The 17511-nt window shown below is 39.1% G+C and overlaps 1 protein-coding gene across 3 annotated transcripts in view; it reads right to left on the bottom strand.

The window, feature by feature from the left end:
• Window positions 1-2: 2 nt before the first annotated feature.
• Window positions 3-17511, bottom strand: part of LOC146483770 (acetylcholine receptor subunit alpha-1-B-like) — a 30744-nt gene continuing 13235 nt past the window's right edge. The window contains exons 3-11 of one of the 3 annotated variants that reach the window (XM_085105914.1): window positions 16116-16243; window positions 10359-10495; window positions 9793-9920; window positions 9064-9108; window positions 8328-8437; window positions 7182-7326; window positions 5764-6022; window positions 4429-4601; window positions 3-3458 (exon numbers count right to left, since the gene is read on the bottom strand). In XM_085105914.1, coding sequence (XP_084962040.1) covers window positions 2502-3458; window positions 4429-4601; window positions 5764-6022; window positions 7182-7326; window positions 8328-8437; window positions 9064-9108; window positions 9793-9920; window positions 10359-10431 — 1890 coding nt within the window. In that variant the 5' untranslated portion in view covers window positions 10432-10495; window positions 16116-16243 and the 3' untranslated portion in view covers window positions 3-2501. Of the gene's footprint in view, window positions 3459-4428; window positions 4602-5763; window positions 6023-7181; window positions 7327-8327; window positions 8438-9063; window positions 9109-9792; window positions 9921-10358; window positions 10496-13894; window positions 14878-16115; window positions 16244-17511 lie in introns of those variants that run through there. The other 2 variants (XM_085105916.1, XM_085105913.1) reach the window with 2 other exon arrangements.

Genomic DNA, 17511 nt, shown 5'->3' with positions numbered 1-17511 from the left:
TCATTGTTATTGTTTTTGGGCTCTATTGTTTGTAAAACATTGGCTAGGATGAACCGACGCGCAAGCTTACTACCGAAGCGCGAAATTCAAAAATCTTCGTAAGTTTTTCATGGCACAAAACCAAGCCCTTAGGGGTGAGGGTGAAGTATTAATTGTGTAGTTAGGAATTATCTGACGGGTGATGGGTGGGGAGACATGTGTCACGAGTGATTGTTGTCAGTAGACTCATGCCAGTCTCACGGCAGCATGGTAGTTGCCTTTCGCGTTGTGTCCTTAATGAATTCTAAATTAAATCTTGTTTTTACAATAACAAATATTAACTGTTAGTCCGAGACCAATGCACTTGTAGGGATTAGTTTCTTATCTAGTATGAACACTTTGGTGAAATAAAAAGCTGAGCAAGTGGATTGCAGGGTTGTAAAAAAAGAGTGAGCAAGTTAATCGCCAGAGGCTGCTTTCACTTGCGTTTGTCCTTATGCTTGCGTCGATGCACGATGAAATAAGAATTTATCCCTTGCGCTTGTGTCGCTACTGAAAACCATGCTTTAGTGCACTGTTCAACGATCAGTCACTAAGACCCATATTAAGACCGACAGAAAAAGTGTCTATCAAGCCTTGTTTAAAACAACCATAGCCCGAAAGCGTATTCAGACTTTGCGCGTTATCGCGCTTTTCTTGCAAAGCCTTTGTCTTGCAAACTATCAAACAAGCATTAATTCATACAAATCTACCAAACCGGGATTAATCACTTTCCACGCGACCGCTCACGAGAAAAACTTATCTCTCTTTTGTCGGAATGCCTTTGTCTCGCAAACTATCAAAAGGGCATTAATTTATTCAAATTTGCTTCGATTTAGATTTATAAAACCGCGTGTTAGAACCGGGTTAATCACTCCACGCGACTACGCAGGAAAAATAAGTTCAGAATGTTCTCCAAGTTTAGACTAGAAAAGGCGCCGAAAGTAATTTACGGAAGAGGACCGAGGAGATTTGAGGCAGAACAACCAACAGAGCTACTCCCTATCCCAGTGATAGACTACAGTCGAACCTCCCTTTGCGATCACCTCTTGTATTTAATAAACAACAGATGATTCTGTCGCATGATTATGATTAGTTGAAAGTTGACCGAGGAAATTTTGAAGTTCTGATCTTCAAGCAAATATTATCCAGAGAAGCGAAGCTTTCTTTAATGGTTTATATGCTAGTTTTAAGGACATCAGATTTCCAAGAGAAAATATCAGACCGATGTCTGTCCTTATAGAATAGAATAGAATAGAATAGAATAGAATAGAATAGACTGTTTATTCAAAAATACATCGCAGTCATTAGACTGAATTGCGTATTTTACAGAGAAATATATAAATAGGTAAATGTTAAAACTAATTACAAAACCTGGTCTCGTAATTGTTTGACGTTTGCTCGGAATAACTAGCAAGAAATGAAACTAATTTTGTCATCTCTGGCGTGAACGTAACTATGTCGCACATAGGACTTTTTTCAGGTACCTTTTTGTTATGTCATAGACGCGTGTGAGCTTCGTGTTATAAAGTTTATTTTTCAAAGCTAACATTTTACGTAACTGACTCTGACAATATACATGTCGCTGATGTTAATTTATCACATTTCTAACGGGCTTAATAATAATATTTTCCTCTTTAATTTACAAATTTATATAAATCCATTTACTCCAGCTTATGCTTATTACGTTACATCCTATTCGAGAGTTACCTAAAAGCCCCCATTGTATTAATAAAATTCCTTGCAAAGCTACAACCATTTCACACTTTGTCGTTATAATGACATCACTCATCCTCTCTTGTGGCACTTAAAAATATCCCTTGATGGTGGTAGTAACCAGTTTAACATAGCGGTATGAATAAATGAACTAATAAAACTAAAGGAAGAGTGGAGTCTGTAGAAATTGGGAAAATGCCAAGATTGTGCTGCATTTTGCAATAGCAATTTAAACGCGAAAAGATAGGTATAAGTGTATAGGTATTCGCTTGGCAATGGCACCGTGCTAAATCAGTCTCTTGTGTAGCTGAGCCATGTTTTCAAAAGTCCTTAAAACTTACTTGGCCTGATAAGTATTTCAAATTTACTTTTTGATCGATTGTCAGTATGTTGTAAGCGGCACAGTCTTTCAATGTGTTTCACAAAATTTTAATATCTATTTAATCCAATCCGTTGTGCTCATGAAATTAGTTTTCGGACTGGGTAATTATAATGTATTTGGAATTGCGAGAAACGGGGCAATGTCTTAGCCATATTCTGACAAGAGGGCCTCAATACATTAAAAAAGCAGTCAAACGACTATTTCAGCTGCTCTTCCTTGTCTTCTGCCTCTCAAAGAATCGTTTGAACTGGTAAACCAGTTTCCATGTTCCAAAATATACTGACTTTATGGTCTTTTTCACTTAATTTGCGTGTAAACTGACATCATAATTAACTTCCGTCAAAGCTATCCCCCCCCCCCCCCCCCCCTCTGACAAGTCCTTCTCTCAGCTTAAGTTATTTCCTGCGGTAAATATCAAAAGAGTTGAACCAGTCATCAGAATCACAAAAAGATAAAGAAAGAAAGTGTCCAAGATTTCCGCCACTAGGATCCACTCCTCCCGCTTTGCATCATGCTCGTCCTGTTCTTCCACAGCTCGTGCCAGTTCCTTAACATAGTTCACCAGATGCTCCTGGCGGTGCAGCAGGGCACTGATCAAAGCGGTCTGGGATTGAGCGTTGGTGTTCAAATCGGCCTTTTCGTCACAGGGATCCTCGCACCAGGACTCCCTTCTCAGCGACTGCCGGGAAGGACTTCTGCCTAAATTCCTTAGGGGGAATCCAGGCCCCAAGTGTAGCATGTCTACGGTCAGTTCATGACATGCACTGCATGGTGGCAAATCTAAAAGATTTGCGTTTGTTTCAGTATTTCTCCGGCTTGAGTGGCTTTGGTGATACAAGTTGAAATTTGGATCCGTTGACACGGTCATGTTAACGGGGCTTTTCGATCTGGTATTTGTTTCGGCGTTTCTACGGCTCGAAAGATGTAGGTCATTTAGTTCTACGGATTCGGCCACCGAAACAGGGCGTCTTGATTTGCTACTTACATCAGGGTTTCTTTGGTTCGAGGGGTTTGGATGATGAAGGCTAAAATTTGGATCCAAAGGCTCCGTCTTGGTCCTTCTGGGTTTGGAGTTTGTCTTACTGCTTCTCCGACTCGAATGGTTTTGGTGATAAAAGTTGAAGCTGGGATCCAAAGCGTCCCCCATGGACCTACGGCGTTTTGATTTCCTGTCTTCCTCTTTCTTGCTTGCTTGACGCCTTTCTCTTTTCACTTCAATTTTTAACAGCCGACCCAATCCTTCAATAACCACAACGCGGATCCAGAAGGGAACCTCTGAGAAGGATGGATTTGTGAAGTAACACTTTAACACCATCACAGTGGCTATTAATGACAGGCCAACCTGTGTGAAGAAAAGGCGAGAGCATCATTTAAATTTATGCTACTACCAAAACTGAACACGACCCAAGTAGCCAACTAAGGCCTCGCGCTGTCCCCTTTGTTCTATTTCTCTCACCACCCAAGCTGATAATTGTTGCAATTCCAAATTACGAAGATTAGCTAAAGAGCCCAGTTAAAGATAGAGACCAAACGAAATTGCTGGAAATACCAGGCAATCCTTGCAATGAATAACAGATAATTTTTTCTGGTAAAGTACCACCAGCGCAAGACGGGGGTTAAGTTCCCCATATCGCGGGCTGTACGAGGGCTCTTCCGAAAGGGGTGTCTTTTTCACCCTCGCATTGAGGACTGAAAAATGTAGTGAAATTAAAAATTAATTATATAAAGTGGTCTGTGATCTGCGAGCAGTCGTTGCTCATGCCATTATCAAAGAAGTGCGAAATCTGATTGAGCGTGCAAGCTCCTCATGGCTTCACCGCTCACGTGATTCACACACATTACGTGTGCTTTGAATAAAAATAACAATATGATGATATCTCTTGTAGCGCGCAAGAGATCTTCTACGGCGCTTGCTTGCTGGAATACAGGATCGATGGTTTTCAAGCCTCCCAGAGCAGGTTACAGGAACCATTATGTTCTGGGGCCAGATTCACGAAGTTACTAATAAAGATGTGTCTTAATTTTCTTAAAAAAAAAAAGCCAGGAGCGCTCCTGAAAAAGCTCGTTGTTGGAGTAACCACAGATTATTGTTCAGAAAAAGTACTTAAGATTCTGCAGTCGCCTCCTACTTTCTGGAGGAATATTTTATGTTTTCTTTGTGTTCCCTACCCTCAATAGACCGCCTTCAGCTGAGGGATCCAATATAGCGCTCGCTCCAGCTTCGAAAGGCAGAGAACGACTCCAGAAAACTCCCTCTTGACTTAAGCTACTTTATTCAACCGGGCCCATACAGGTCTCTGTCTTTGACTTACCTCTATCAGTATGCTAGTGAAATAAACACTTATCAGTGGTACTACTTCGGATGTTGCCGGCAAAATATCAGCCACAATCAGCATGAACACTGTCAGGGCTAACATGTTGGTTATCACCAACGTGATTCTCTCACCAGCCTCCGACGGCAGGAAAAACGAGAGCAGCGACAGGACTGAAAAACAACGGAATGAATTAATTCAACCTTTTCATTGACTCGACTGAGAGCACTCGAATTTAAGCAGAGAAAAACTGTTAAACATCGCTTTTAGTCGAAAACTGAACACCACTGGAATAACACATATACCATTTACGATTTTCGATGTACGATTTAATGTGCGTCTTCAAATAAACTTCCCCTGATATACATGCGGTCCCATAACTGGTTTACTCTAGTTCTTTCTTTCTTCGCAAACGAAGTCAAGAAACGTAAAAAAAGGATAAGCTAAGGCGGCCAGCGTCGTTTGTTATGCAAATTAAATCTAGTAAATTCTAACGATTCATAACCTTTTAAGCCTTTAAACTCAAAACAGCCAAACGTCACAGAATAACAGAATTTGCGCTACCTTTTTTTACAAGAATTGTTTTGAGTTTCTAGCAATCCGAGGCATAGCCATGAAAGAAATAGCAGCCATTTTTGAAATAGACACCGGCGGGATTGTCGGTTTGTTTCTTCTCAGTTGCCTCAATCTTGTTGGGCTAAAGTGAACCCATGAATTTCCCACTGAACGTTAGCCCTAGTAAGGAAATGGGAGATCGCACGAGGCGAAGCAAACTCTCCGACTTCGGCGGGAATCGAACCCATGACCTTCGGATTTGATCGTCCGTTGCTTTATCGACTGTGCTATGAGGCCAGACGGAAGCAAGTCGTGGCAACAAGTCGTGGGTGATTGTGGTAGGAACGGGCTAAACGTTCACTGGAGGAAATCATCAGTGGGTTCACTTTAGCTTTTATAGCAAGTTAACAAAGACTGCAGAGTCAAGTCTCTGTCAATTCTTTCTTTGGCAAATATCAGCCCAAAATGTCGTGACGACACTGGAAAACTAATTCCTCTTTTGTTTTTCGGAGGGGTAAATACGTCGTTACAAATGAAAAATAAGGTCACATAGCATATCGTAAAGCCAACAACAGCGCGTAAACTCGAAGAATATGATTCCGTTTCCTAAAACCTTTTTGTGATTTAAATTTTCATCAAAAGCATCCGAACAGATCAGTCTGAATTAGCTTACACAAATATTCCTTAAAATGACACCAAACTTTCTGGGAACACAGGAGACAACATGCTAAGTATTTCATCTCCTGTTTTAAATTCTCTATGGTCAGTGGGTTTACTTACGTGTGATGAGAAAACATGGGACGATCAAATTGACAAAAAAGTACGTTGTTCGTCGTTTTATCCTCAGTGTACACGTGACATCCGAGTAGGGCTGATCGGGGCAGCATTTATAAAACAACAGGTTTCTTTTGCAAGGGAATGCCACCAGATCCCACTCCCCATTCACTTGTGTTGTCTTCGTATCCGCACTCGTCGCTTCGGCGACGATATCAACGCGTCTTGCATCGTAGGTCCATGATCCGAATTTCAGTTTGCAAGCCTGTAAAAATAAATAAATCAAATATATATATATTTTCCGAGAATGCGTGTGTCACTTTTTAGAATAATACGTCGTTCTCATTCATTCACCAGGCTTGAAATATACCATCACATTTATTTCATATACCGCACGCTCGACATTCAAATCCTAGCAGTACGCAGGATGTTTGTCTCCCATGAACCTAGTTTAACGGAATTAACACCCACGAGTCTCCAGTAACTCAGTGGTAGAGCATCCGAACTAGTAATCGGAAGGTCTTAGGTTCGCCGACTCCTGATAGGAGCACTCGGATTTCTGTTTCCGAGTATACCTGTGTGACTTTGTAGAATAATACATCATTCTCATTCATTCACCAGGCTTGAAATATACCATCACATTTATTTCATATATCAAATAGATTTTTATTTCCAAGATCACTGACTGAGCTTAAAAGAGCAAAAAATTTTCACAGGTGCCTTTTATTTCTACATGGGTTTTAAATCTTAGGAAAATCGAAGATCCGTAACCAGGATTCATAGCAGTATAATGATAAAACTTTCTCTTTGAGCTTCCGACAACCTAGAATGAATAATCAAAAAGTACATACAGTACAGTCACATTTTTCTATCCAGTTGAAGTCAGGAGGACGGTTGTCGACAATGATTGCGAAGTTTAAAGCCCCAAAAAATTCCCATGGTAACGTAAAGTAAACGTCATGGGTGTTTTTTGCTTGCATGCCATCACACAAATATAGGGTAGATCGAGTCATGGTTAGAGCAAAAGGGTACAGTTTGGTATTACACACAACGTGATTAATTATATGTTGCGTGATGGTTTCCATAACATGGAATGCTGGGACTAGCCTCACGAAACCCTGCTAAGTTAAGATATATCGTAACTATTGTTTCTTGAGAATAGCTCAACCTCAACAATAGTCTTAAGGTGGTTTGCATTGCCGCCATGTTGGCGTACAAAACAAAGAAAATTTGTTCACATAGTTTGCATAAAAAGAAACACTCCGGCTTAGTGGGCCGCTTACTGTCCTAGCTATTGACCGACAAACTTAACAATTTAGTTTAATGTGACTCATATTCATAACAGTAATCACAAATGGTTTGATATGCCAAAACACTAACTCAAGGGAGACGCCTGGCTGAGTGAAAATGTTTTATAATCTTACCTGCTCGTCGAAAGGGAAGTAACGCACGTTGATCTTACAGGAACTCTTCACTATTGATGGTGCCAACCATGTGTTGGTTCCATTGTAATCTACTTTTATTTTGGTCTTCATCTTGTCCTGAGCGCCATCATGACTATCATCGGCACTGATAACAAATAAGTAATGTTTAAAAAATCATTAAACACGGCATACTAATAAGGAGGAGATTTTATCGGGTTTTAAAACCACTGCATGTGATGTTTTATCGACCATTTGATAGGTCAATGGGCTTATGAATTATTAACGAGTTTTTGAAAAACAGATTAAGGAGTTATTAGACATTTTAATGATATCACAGACATGCTGCACCTTACATATGCCTGGTTTTCACTCTGACATAAGCATATCACAAACACAAGTGAGAACTCCTGCGACATAAGCATAAACACAAGCACAAGAAGAACGAACTTGCTTATGCTTATTTCGCAGAGCGTGGGCGACCTAAGCACAAGCGCAAGGCAGTCAACCGCTTCGTCCGCCTTCTAATGCTAAACATCGAGGGGAGATGCTATCGAGAACTCTGTGAAAAAATGGTTTAATTTCCTGTGTTTGCGTCTGTCGGCTTGTGTTTATGAAGCGAGTGTTCTCACTTGCTTATCTGTATGTTTTACAGTGCATGGTTTACTTTAACCTTAATGACTTGCAAGATAAGTAAATAAGAAGATTATATGTGATGAGATAAGATTGTGTTATTATCCACTCCCTTCGAGGCCTGTGGGGGACTTTGCGAGACTGTTTGTAGCGCAGTTTACAATAAATGATGTAATGAGTTATGGATGCCCCCTAATATGAATGTGAATTTGAGATAGACACTATGGAGTGGGGACGGGAGATCACTGCCAGAGATCTGTTACGTCCTTAGTGGTTCTTTAATGTCTCACAAAGTCAGATCAAAGTACTGTGCGATGGAATACATTTAAACAGACGAATGAAGACTAAAGTAAACGGGAATTAAGAAAAGAGAAAATAGTGGAATGGAGAAAAAAGAGATGAAGATAATAGAAAAGAAAAGAGAAGAGAAGAGAAGAATGAAAAAGGGAAAAAAACGAGAAATTAATGAAGAGGATATTTTCGTAAAGAGAAAACGCATCTCTCTGATCTCCTTACTTGTTGTAGAGGTAGATGTCAGGTTTCCATAGTTTTCCCGGATCAAGATTAATTTCTTCAATCCCGCCATACTCACTCACGTTCCATCGTAATAATGGACTGACCCATTTCTAGATCAAAGAAATGCTTGCTTAGTGCCTCGTTAGTAACTTGTGCGCCTTTCTTGTCGTAGAAAGGACGTTTTATCTCGCTCGGAAAGCGAAAGTAAGCGCGAGACAGTTAGTTTATTAAGATATGAACAACAAAGTGCGGATATTTTCAAATAATTGTATTCATTTGATTTTCAGTCATTACTCTAGCGTTATCTACCCGGTCATATTTGAAATGTTTCGTGGCGGTCTAGTTCAAATTTTCATTTTTTTTCATATCATACTACTAGAAGAAAACAGATAACAAACTGACCGAAGAAAACGATTCGATATCACATATTCAACTCCGTTGTTTTTAATCAGTCTAAATCTGCCCTTTCATAGCTAGGCCTCTTTAATTTCAGTAAAATTTTTAGTACTTGCCACTAAACCGTAGGTAAATCCAACCGTTTTTTCCATCGTCTGCCCAGGCAAGACTCCTTTTGTCAGTAAAGTGTTTTCTTTAGATTTCAGGATACGAGAGGGGGGCGATTAACTCTATCTCAAGTGAGAGTACCTGAACGAGAACTGCAATCAGAGTACCACTGAGTTTTGACTTAGAATTCATTGAAAGTTTATTGAGCTGCAATAAGTTGAAAAACAGTTACCTGTCTGATGAAAAGGCTCAGTTTTAGAATTTGATTCCTCTCGACCTATAGAAAGAAAACAGGTTTGCGTAAAAGTTAGGACAACTTCTCATGTTTTGCTTAAATACACGATTCCGTGAAGTCGCTGAATTGAAGGCAATTTTAAGTAAGCTACACACAGACCCCATGGGTCAGCCTGTATTTTCAGACTCGGTTGAAATTCCCTCCAGGCCCCAGTTGTTCAAAGGCCGGATAACTTTATCCAGTGGTTAAGTCACTATCCGACAGTTTCAATCTGTGCAAATATTTCAGTATTTCCTCTTGTACAACCGAATATGTGCACTCTAACCACTGCTTAGTTGCGGAGTGTACGAAAACCTTGGAAAACATTTAACGTGAAGTATATTTTAGACGCTGAAAAGTGCCTTATCCAGCGGATAAAGTTATCCGGCCTTTGAACAACTGACCCCAGATGAACAACGAGATTAAAATAACTGGTAATATTATACTGGCTGTGCTTGCGGCCTTGCTTCTTGAATTCAATGGTGAGTCAGATCATGATAACAAGTGTGTATGGGTTCCAGTGATGAGATCACAAAGACTAACATGTAGAGGCTGTTTTAGTTACCCTGGTCCTAGAGACTTTCGTCTTTCTTTTCAAACAAAATTGAGCCACGAAGTGGCGACAACAGTTTGTTTGAAGAAAAAGAAGAAAAAACCCTTAGACCAACATATACAATGTACACGTACCACATCCACTATCTGATTCAATGTGATTCCAAAGACAACTGTGACACTATCGTTTATTCTTAGCACAGGACGTCGATCTTTATTGTTTTTTGTCAAGAACTGCGTCAGTACGTCCTCGTAATCGCCGTCTACAGAATAAATAATAGAATTTGATTTGTTGTAGGGTTGTAGGGACAAGTAATTAATAGGGTCCTCGCCCTCATAGTAAGTTGAACTTGAAGAAAAAGCCCTGTCTTTTGTCGGGCTTTCTGTACATTATCCATAAAAATAATTTCAGCAGTAATTTAAACAGGGGAATATCAAAGGACTCCAAATAAACAACAACAACAACCAAAAAAACAAAACAAAAAACAAAAACAAACAAACGAACGAACGAACGAACAACAACAAATGATCTTTTAAAATTTTTTATCGCATAGACTTCTGATCCTTGTCGATGGTGGTCTTTTCAAAGTCCTTGTAACTGATTAAGAACTTAAACGTTTTGGTGGCAATTAAAACAACGCTTTATTCAAACAATTACCACATCAAAGAAGGCCAAAAAGTCCTCTTTCAATTATACTGACCTTGAATGACTTCGACTGCGGCATTTAACGTTGAACAGCAACAAAGTACAAAGGCGAGGAGACGAAGCCGCATCTCAATCTTGATTAAGTGACTGCACGGCAGTTAAAGCTTCTGCTGTTTGGTAAGAGTTTTATTTCTGGAGAAAGAACAAGCAAATTCTGAAGCCGGTGAAAAATGACCAAGATCCGAGTACCTGAGATCCTATACCTTGCAGTGAACGTAAATCTAGTCTTATTTAGACAGGCAATAAAAGTTTTTCAGTATGATCCTTGCATTAACTGGCACTATAAACTATAAATTATTATAAATCAATGTTAATACTACGCCAGTGATTAATTTTGCAATTGCACATGCGTGCATTTAGTTTGTAATCCTTTCAACATCTTTATGTGAACATAATTGTACCAATACAATGTATTTAGTGGTACTATATAGAGCGGTTTTCAAGTGAGTGTTGCAAAACCAAAAAGTAATTTCTCTGGCCAATCACAACAGATGTAAACAGCACAATCAGCCAATCAGAACTCGAACGAAATACATGTAACCTGCGCCAAGCGCGAAAAAACGCGTGCGACCAAGCACGATTGGTTTTGGTTTGGCTTCCCATTGTTTGCGAAAATGGCGTAAACTTTGCCAACCAATCATAGAGTCTAGTAAAGCAAAACCAAAGCAAACGCGAAATTACTTTCGACACTCAATTGAAAACCGCTGTAATTTGAGCATTAACCAAATTCGGCCTGAACTTATAATTTTTTTTGAGTTTCCGAGCTTGCGGTCTTCATAATTTCAAGAGCGCTTAAGCTGGAGGATAAATAGTACTTCAGAACTGTTTCCTTTGGCGTCCGCAAAACTGAAAGTTGACAACTGTGGGAACTTACGTCGTTGATTCCTCACGGCCGCCATCTTCGATCCGCCGTCTTGGATTTCTCGGTTTCTCCAAAACCTCAGAAAACCATTCAAATTGATCCAAAAATATATTTAATAAAAACAGTAAAGAAATGCTCAATGCTGTAAAATCAAAAAGTAATGGACATACTTTTTGACACACACAAAAAAGTAAGAAAGAATTTCGAAAAACATGGCTTCAGTTACGCGAGATTTTTCGGTAAAACTAGATCCCTCTCTTAAGGAAATATTGCAGTAATCGTGAAGTAAATCGTTTAGGTGTCTATGGTTCACAGCAAGAATAAGAAGGCCGAAAAAGAAAAATTGACATAAATAATTCTACTCGACCCTTAATTATATCTTCCCCGTGACAGCCAGTTCCAAAAGTTTCCCGAAGGCGTTGTCGTTGTCAAGGGCTTTTTTACATATTACGGGCATTTTAGACTTGGAAACAGAAGAGAAAAGGGAGCAGTCAATCAAATCAGACATTTTTTTTTTGTTTACGTTGTGAAACAATAGTTCGGAAAGGAAACAAAACATTTTTAGGCAATAGACTCTGCATTTGTTTTGCGTTTGTCGAAATAAAAACACGCCTTTTTGGGGGGCTGCATTGCATAGCAGATGCTGTCTAAGTTACATGACATATCTGGCAGTAATTTGCCTATAAATGAAAAGATACATAAATAGATTAAATATGTATGCCTGCTATACATACGCACACGAATAGCTTAAGCCTAGCCCATTTTCGTATTGTGGCACGCGCACGTATGAAAATCACCAGAAGTCACGAGCAAGCAAGCACAGAAGTTAGCGTCAGCCATTTAACAATAATTATCCTGCGAAATCGCGCGGAATATCGCCCGATCAGTAGCCGACGAGGCCGTAGGCCGAGTTGGCCAAAATCAGGGGATATTCCGCATGATTTTACAGAATAATTGTTTTATTATTCAACACATTGTTAACAAAGCACAGTTTTATTGCAGAAAAGCTGGAGACGATCTTTATTTGCTACTTCAGTTATTTATTTGCTACTCTCCGACTGACGAAATAACGTATATCGCAGGATACCTGTTGACTACGGACGACGAACATTTTAGCTCACCGTGGCCATATTTGGGCAGTGTTACAATGTGTTGAATAATAATGTGGCTTATAATCCATCAAATATTTTCGCTCGCGCGCAATTGGTCTAAACGCCTCACGTGATCGAATATACCAAGCTAAAACTGGGGAATATCCGATGATATTCCCCAAGTGATATTCCCCAATTTCAAAAACTTCAAGGCGCGTCAAAATTGCAATTTTAATTATATTTCAAGATGGGGGAACGGTTTGTTTTTGAGACAGAAGGAGAGATAAACCTGCTGGTCGATAAAGCAGTATCAGAAAACAACAACAGCTAAAAACGTTTTTGATGGTAAACTGTTCTTAAACAAAATGTTCAAATACTCAAGCTCGTTGCTGCATGTTGTGAAAAATACTTGAAGGATAATAACCACAATAGCCCCCATTTGACTTTAAAAGTATGCTCAGATATTTGTCCTCGGACATTATCTGTTCCTCGAAGCTCACAGTTTTCCTCGAGCTTCGCTCTCGGAAAACTGTTCGCTTCTCGGAACAGGTAATGTCCGCGGACAAATATCTGAGCATATTTTCGCGCCAAATGGAGGCTATTGTTTATACATCTCTTACTTAGCATATGAATTCACGGTACTGTCTGGTAAACATCCGTAATATAACAATAGAACACCAGCTCAAAGCTGCTTTACTTTTGAAGCGATAGCTAAACATTAATCGTTTGTCTTACGATTGTGTAGCTATAGGTGTGGATCAGGAACTTTGAGCCGCTACTGTTCTTCATCAGATGATGGTGTCCACTGGTTGTATATCAATATAAGTAGCTGTACATAGCACCTGGTTGATGGTGATTGGTGCATTTTGATACTCATTTTGGGTGCTAGTGATCCTCGTTGTTCAGACTAAACGCCTTTCCAACCGCGGTGCTACTTAATAAATTGATATACAGTCAGTCGACACCATCGCCTGATGAAGACAAGCTATACAGCGATCGAAACGCAGCGATAAACACCTATGCTACACAATCGTGAGTCAAATTATTAATTTTGAGCTAGTACTACGTTTGGCGCGGGATTATCAAATTAAGTTACCCGGCTAAACAATATGGCAATAAATATTGCATATATATTTGGGACTTCAAGGGACCTTGGTAATGTTTTTTCGTTCCGTTCTGTTCGGAATCTCAAATGCGATCAACAGTTTCCACCGAGCATAATTCGGTAACAAATGAAAGTCTTAGGAATAAACTTGGCTAGGTGAGTGCAGTGAGCGCAATAATGTAGTGTTAAATCTATTCGCACGATTTTTCAGTCAAGCGCAATTTTGTCCGGCTGCCCGTAGTAGTAACTTTCTGATAACTGCTTCTTCGAAACATATTCTGGACTTTGAAAGGGTTCGCAAGCTGAGTGGCTGGTTCAATTTTGTCTTCTAAGGTTGTCAAGCGCGAATATGTTGTCCCACCGTTGCTATCCTGCAGTCGTTTCTATAAACCGTATCAACCTGTATAAACATGTTTTGTAAGAAGACTTTCCTCAGCACAATAAAACAAATAAGGCAGCATAAAAATACTCACTCTTTTGCTCATTTCACTTGAAAATTTAGCTGCGATTCTGCTCGTCCTTCCCGATAGAGTCGGACTGCTGCTGTGTGTTTGACATACGAGGTTATTACCAATTATGGTCAAACATGGCGCCCCTACCCGTACCCGTTACACCGGAAACAGGGTATATCTTAAGGTCTCTATTGTCAAGTTAGGAGAGCTTTACATTTCAAAGGAATATCTGCTGTATACTGACAAAGTCCGCTGGCTTACAGCATGTGCGCTTTCACTAGATTAATTGAGAACGACGCAACCTAATAACGGAACCAAAACAGGTGCACGGCGTACAGATCTACCAATCAGATTTCTCAATGTTGTCAAATCCGCACGGTTCCAAGTGTGATAGTTTAGCATTCTGTGAAGAGTCAATTGAACACCTGCGTCTTTTTAAGAGGACGTACAGTATAAGTAAAACGATTTTGCAGTTATGTCTAACTATTTATCTCCTGTACTTTAATGCCTAACAATGATCAGCATCGAATTTCTCTAGATAATATCAATGCTTATTCAACCCCTGAGGTCTTGAGAATTAGGAATATGATCAGCACTCAAGGTGAATTTTCTTGATATTTTAATAACTTTTTCCCAGTACTTTTATAAGAAAAGTATGGGGAGAAGATAGGAGAAATTGCATGATATAAGGGGTTAAAGGGTTAAGACCTGTCTTTTTATTATTTCCTATCCCTAAGATATCTCGAGATACCAAGCCGTGCAATTCAGTATCCCTGAAATTCTTTTTTCTTCAAATTGAAAAATGGGCTGTCCCTTATCTCTAACATTTTTATCCCTAAAATAGTTTTACAAGTTAAGACCTCTAACAGGGGTTGGCCACCTGTCTGCTATGCCCTCCAGCCAAATATAAACGCTAAAAAATTTCGTCTTATGCAAGCGGCAATATTTTCTCAGCTCGTAAACGCCAGCGAAAGCGGCGATGAATTCAGTCCGCGGAAGGTTATTGTAAGATTGGTGTCGATCAATTTTCCTATCCATTTCCACTACTTCCCTCAGTGTTTGGTAGCTGGTGGTAGCAAAACAACTGAAAAACAGCGGTGGATTATACCGAATAAAAATTCAGGACTTTTCATTTTGTAGCTAACGGCAATCGTAACACTTCACAGAACTTTTAATTAGTAAGTCTCCGGTGAAAATAAGCTGTAGCCTCAAGCGCGCTATATGTTGCGAATAATTAATAGGCTGTTTACAGGACGAAAAACTACAAATTTATCTTAAATTTTTTTTCTGCCTTAAGGCTTAAAAAAGCCCCCATCACGAAAACACGAAAATATAATTATGGGCCCATGTATTATCTCTTGACGCAGCAACATTGATACAGATACGTATCTAAAGGTCTGGATAGCGGGAAAGTCACAGTATACAATGAGTTTTAGATATACAACGATGATTTTCAATTAACAGAAATGCGTCGGCAGAAACTTCTGCCTTCTTTTTTCAGTGCAAATGTCACAGAAGATGCAAATTTGCCGGAATATAATGCCAGTATTTATTAGTTATTTATATTCCGGAAAATTTGCATCCTCTTTAACATTTGCACTCAAGGAGGTAGAATTGAAGTTTCCGCCGAAACATGTCTGTTAAATCGAAAATCGTTGTGTTATATATAAAACGTATAAACATAAGAACGAATTGTCTTTACGGATGCCGGTTAGTCAGCTTGTAATTCCGTTAGCGTTCCGTTGTATTTGAGTTGACTATTGCCAAATAATGCCACTGCTGCTCATTATACGATAAAAATTTAAAGGGAGACCACGAAGATTGCAATCATGATCTTGTGTATTGAATTCTATGTCCGCTTTCTTAATTGAATTTTTTGAAGTAGACCCAAGTTTTGCTAGGGAAAAATATTTCCATCTAATTTTTCTTGCAGAGTTTTATTTTCTATGTTATGGGGTCCAGTGGAGAACGCCTTACGCCTGAAACATACAACTCCGGCTTAATTCCCTGTTTGTTCACTTTAAATTAGGTTGCGGAATTGATTACGCGTGCACTATAGGCTAACTTGTCTATATATATATTCCGGCAAATTAGTATCCTCTATAACATTTGCACTGAAGAAAACAGACGGAACATCTTCTGTAACATTTGCACTGAAGAAAACAGAAGGAAAATTCAGTCGAAGCATTGTCTGTTAAATTGAAAAAACGTCGTTTCATATCGGAAACGTATCGATACTTACCCCTAAGAACGAATTTTCTGTTTTCTGAAGAAGACCCAAGTTTTACTAAGGAAAAAATATTTCCATCTTCTTTATCTTGCAGAGTTTTATTTTCTATGTTATGGGGTCCAGTGGAGAGCGCCTTACACCTGTTACATACAACTCCGGCTTAATTCCCTGTTTGCTCACTTTAAATTAAAGGTTGCGCAATGATTATGTGTGCACTATAGGCTAACTTGTCTTTATATGACGGCAAATTAGTATCTTCTCAACATTTGCACTGAAGAAAACAGACGGACGTTTCTGTTGAAACATGCCTGTTATTAAAAAATAATGAAAATGGTCGTTTTATACCTGAAACTTATAGATACTTATCCCTAAGAACGAATTGTAACATTTGCACCAAAACATGTCTGTCTGTCCAATGGGAAGCGCCTAACACCTGTAGCATACAACACTTAATCTTTCAGCCTGGTTTCTACTTCCCTGTTTGTTCATTTCAAATTAAGGGTTGCCCAAACACTACGCGTGCACGCACTACCGGCTGTTTGGTAACGGGTTGAAACTGAGGGATCACAAAAAGTTACTTTTCCTAATGCGAAGACTTTTTACGGCGATGTGAAGTCTTTTAGACGGGCAAGAGAAAATATTGTTCCAGAGCCGGGTTGCAAGCCGAAATTGCAAAATAAACATCTTGCTATTTTGTAGATTAATAACTGAATATAACTGTTGGCTTCAGAGGTGTTCTGATAATTTTTCAGGAGAGCTGATGCGGATTTAAAATTAAATGATTCTTTCGAGTGGCAATTTGTGTAATTAGCTCCTTGACGTAAGTGTTTGAAGAAAAAAAAAATAGCGCTCACCTTCCTGTTTTTTTTTCCTTCAACAACACAAGACCTTCATACCTAACTGATGATCATGACCTTGCTACTGATCAAATTCATAAAAAGAACACTTCTAAGAACACCGCATTCGTGTTTGATAATTTTAATTTAAAAATCATACCTTCCAGTGGTTAACAGCAATTTAAAAAAATCCGCCCTTTTTTCAAATTTGACAAAAGAAATGTCCCAAAGTTTTCAATCAGTTCTTCGGTAATTAATCATACCCTCCAGTTGCTTAAAAGCACCAAATCTATTAGAAAGCTTCTTTTCAATTAATTTTCTGTAAAAGATGAAGGCCACAAATTAAAGTTTTCAATCGTGTTATTTAATCACGCTATTCAAGTTCGTATGATAGTCTAGTGATTTATAAAAACTGGCTCATGTTGACCGAATGGTGAAAGAGCCTCCGACAAACAACGTTTTCATTTTATAAGTCGAGAGAATGATAGTGAATAATGCTACCTGAGAATCTGCAATTTGGTATAAGATGAATGGGTTTGAATCCCGATCGACTCCCGGCCGGTCCATCAACA

The sequence above is a fragment of the Pavona decussata genome, unplaced genomic scaffold (assembly GCF_977016875.1).
Source record: "Pavona decussata unplaced genomic scaffold, jaPavDecu1.1 SCAFFOLD_38, whole genome shotgun sequence".
NCBI classification, from domain to species: Eukaryota; Metazoa; Cnidaria; class Anthozoa; order Scleractinia; family Agariciidae; genus Pavona; species Pavona decussata.
This window is presented reverse-complemented; position numbering and strand designations above follow the sequence as displayed.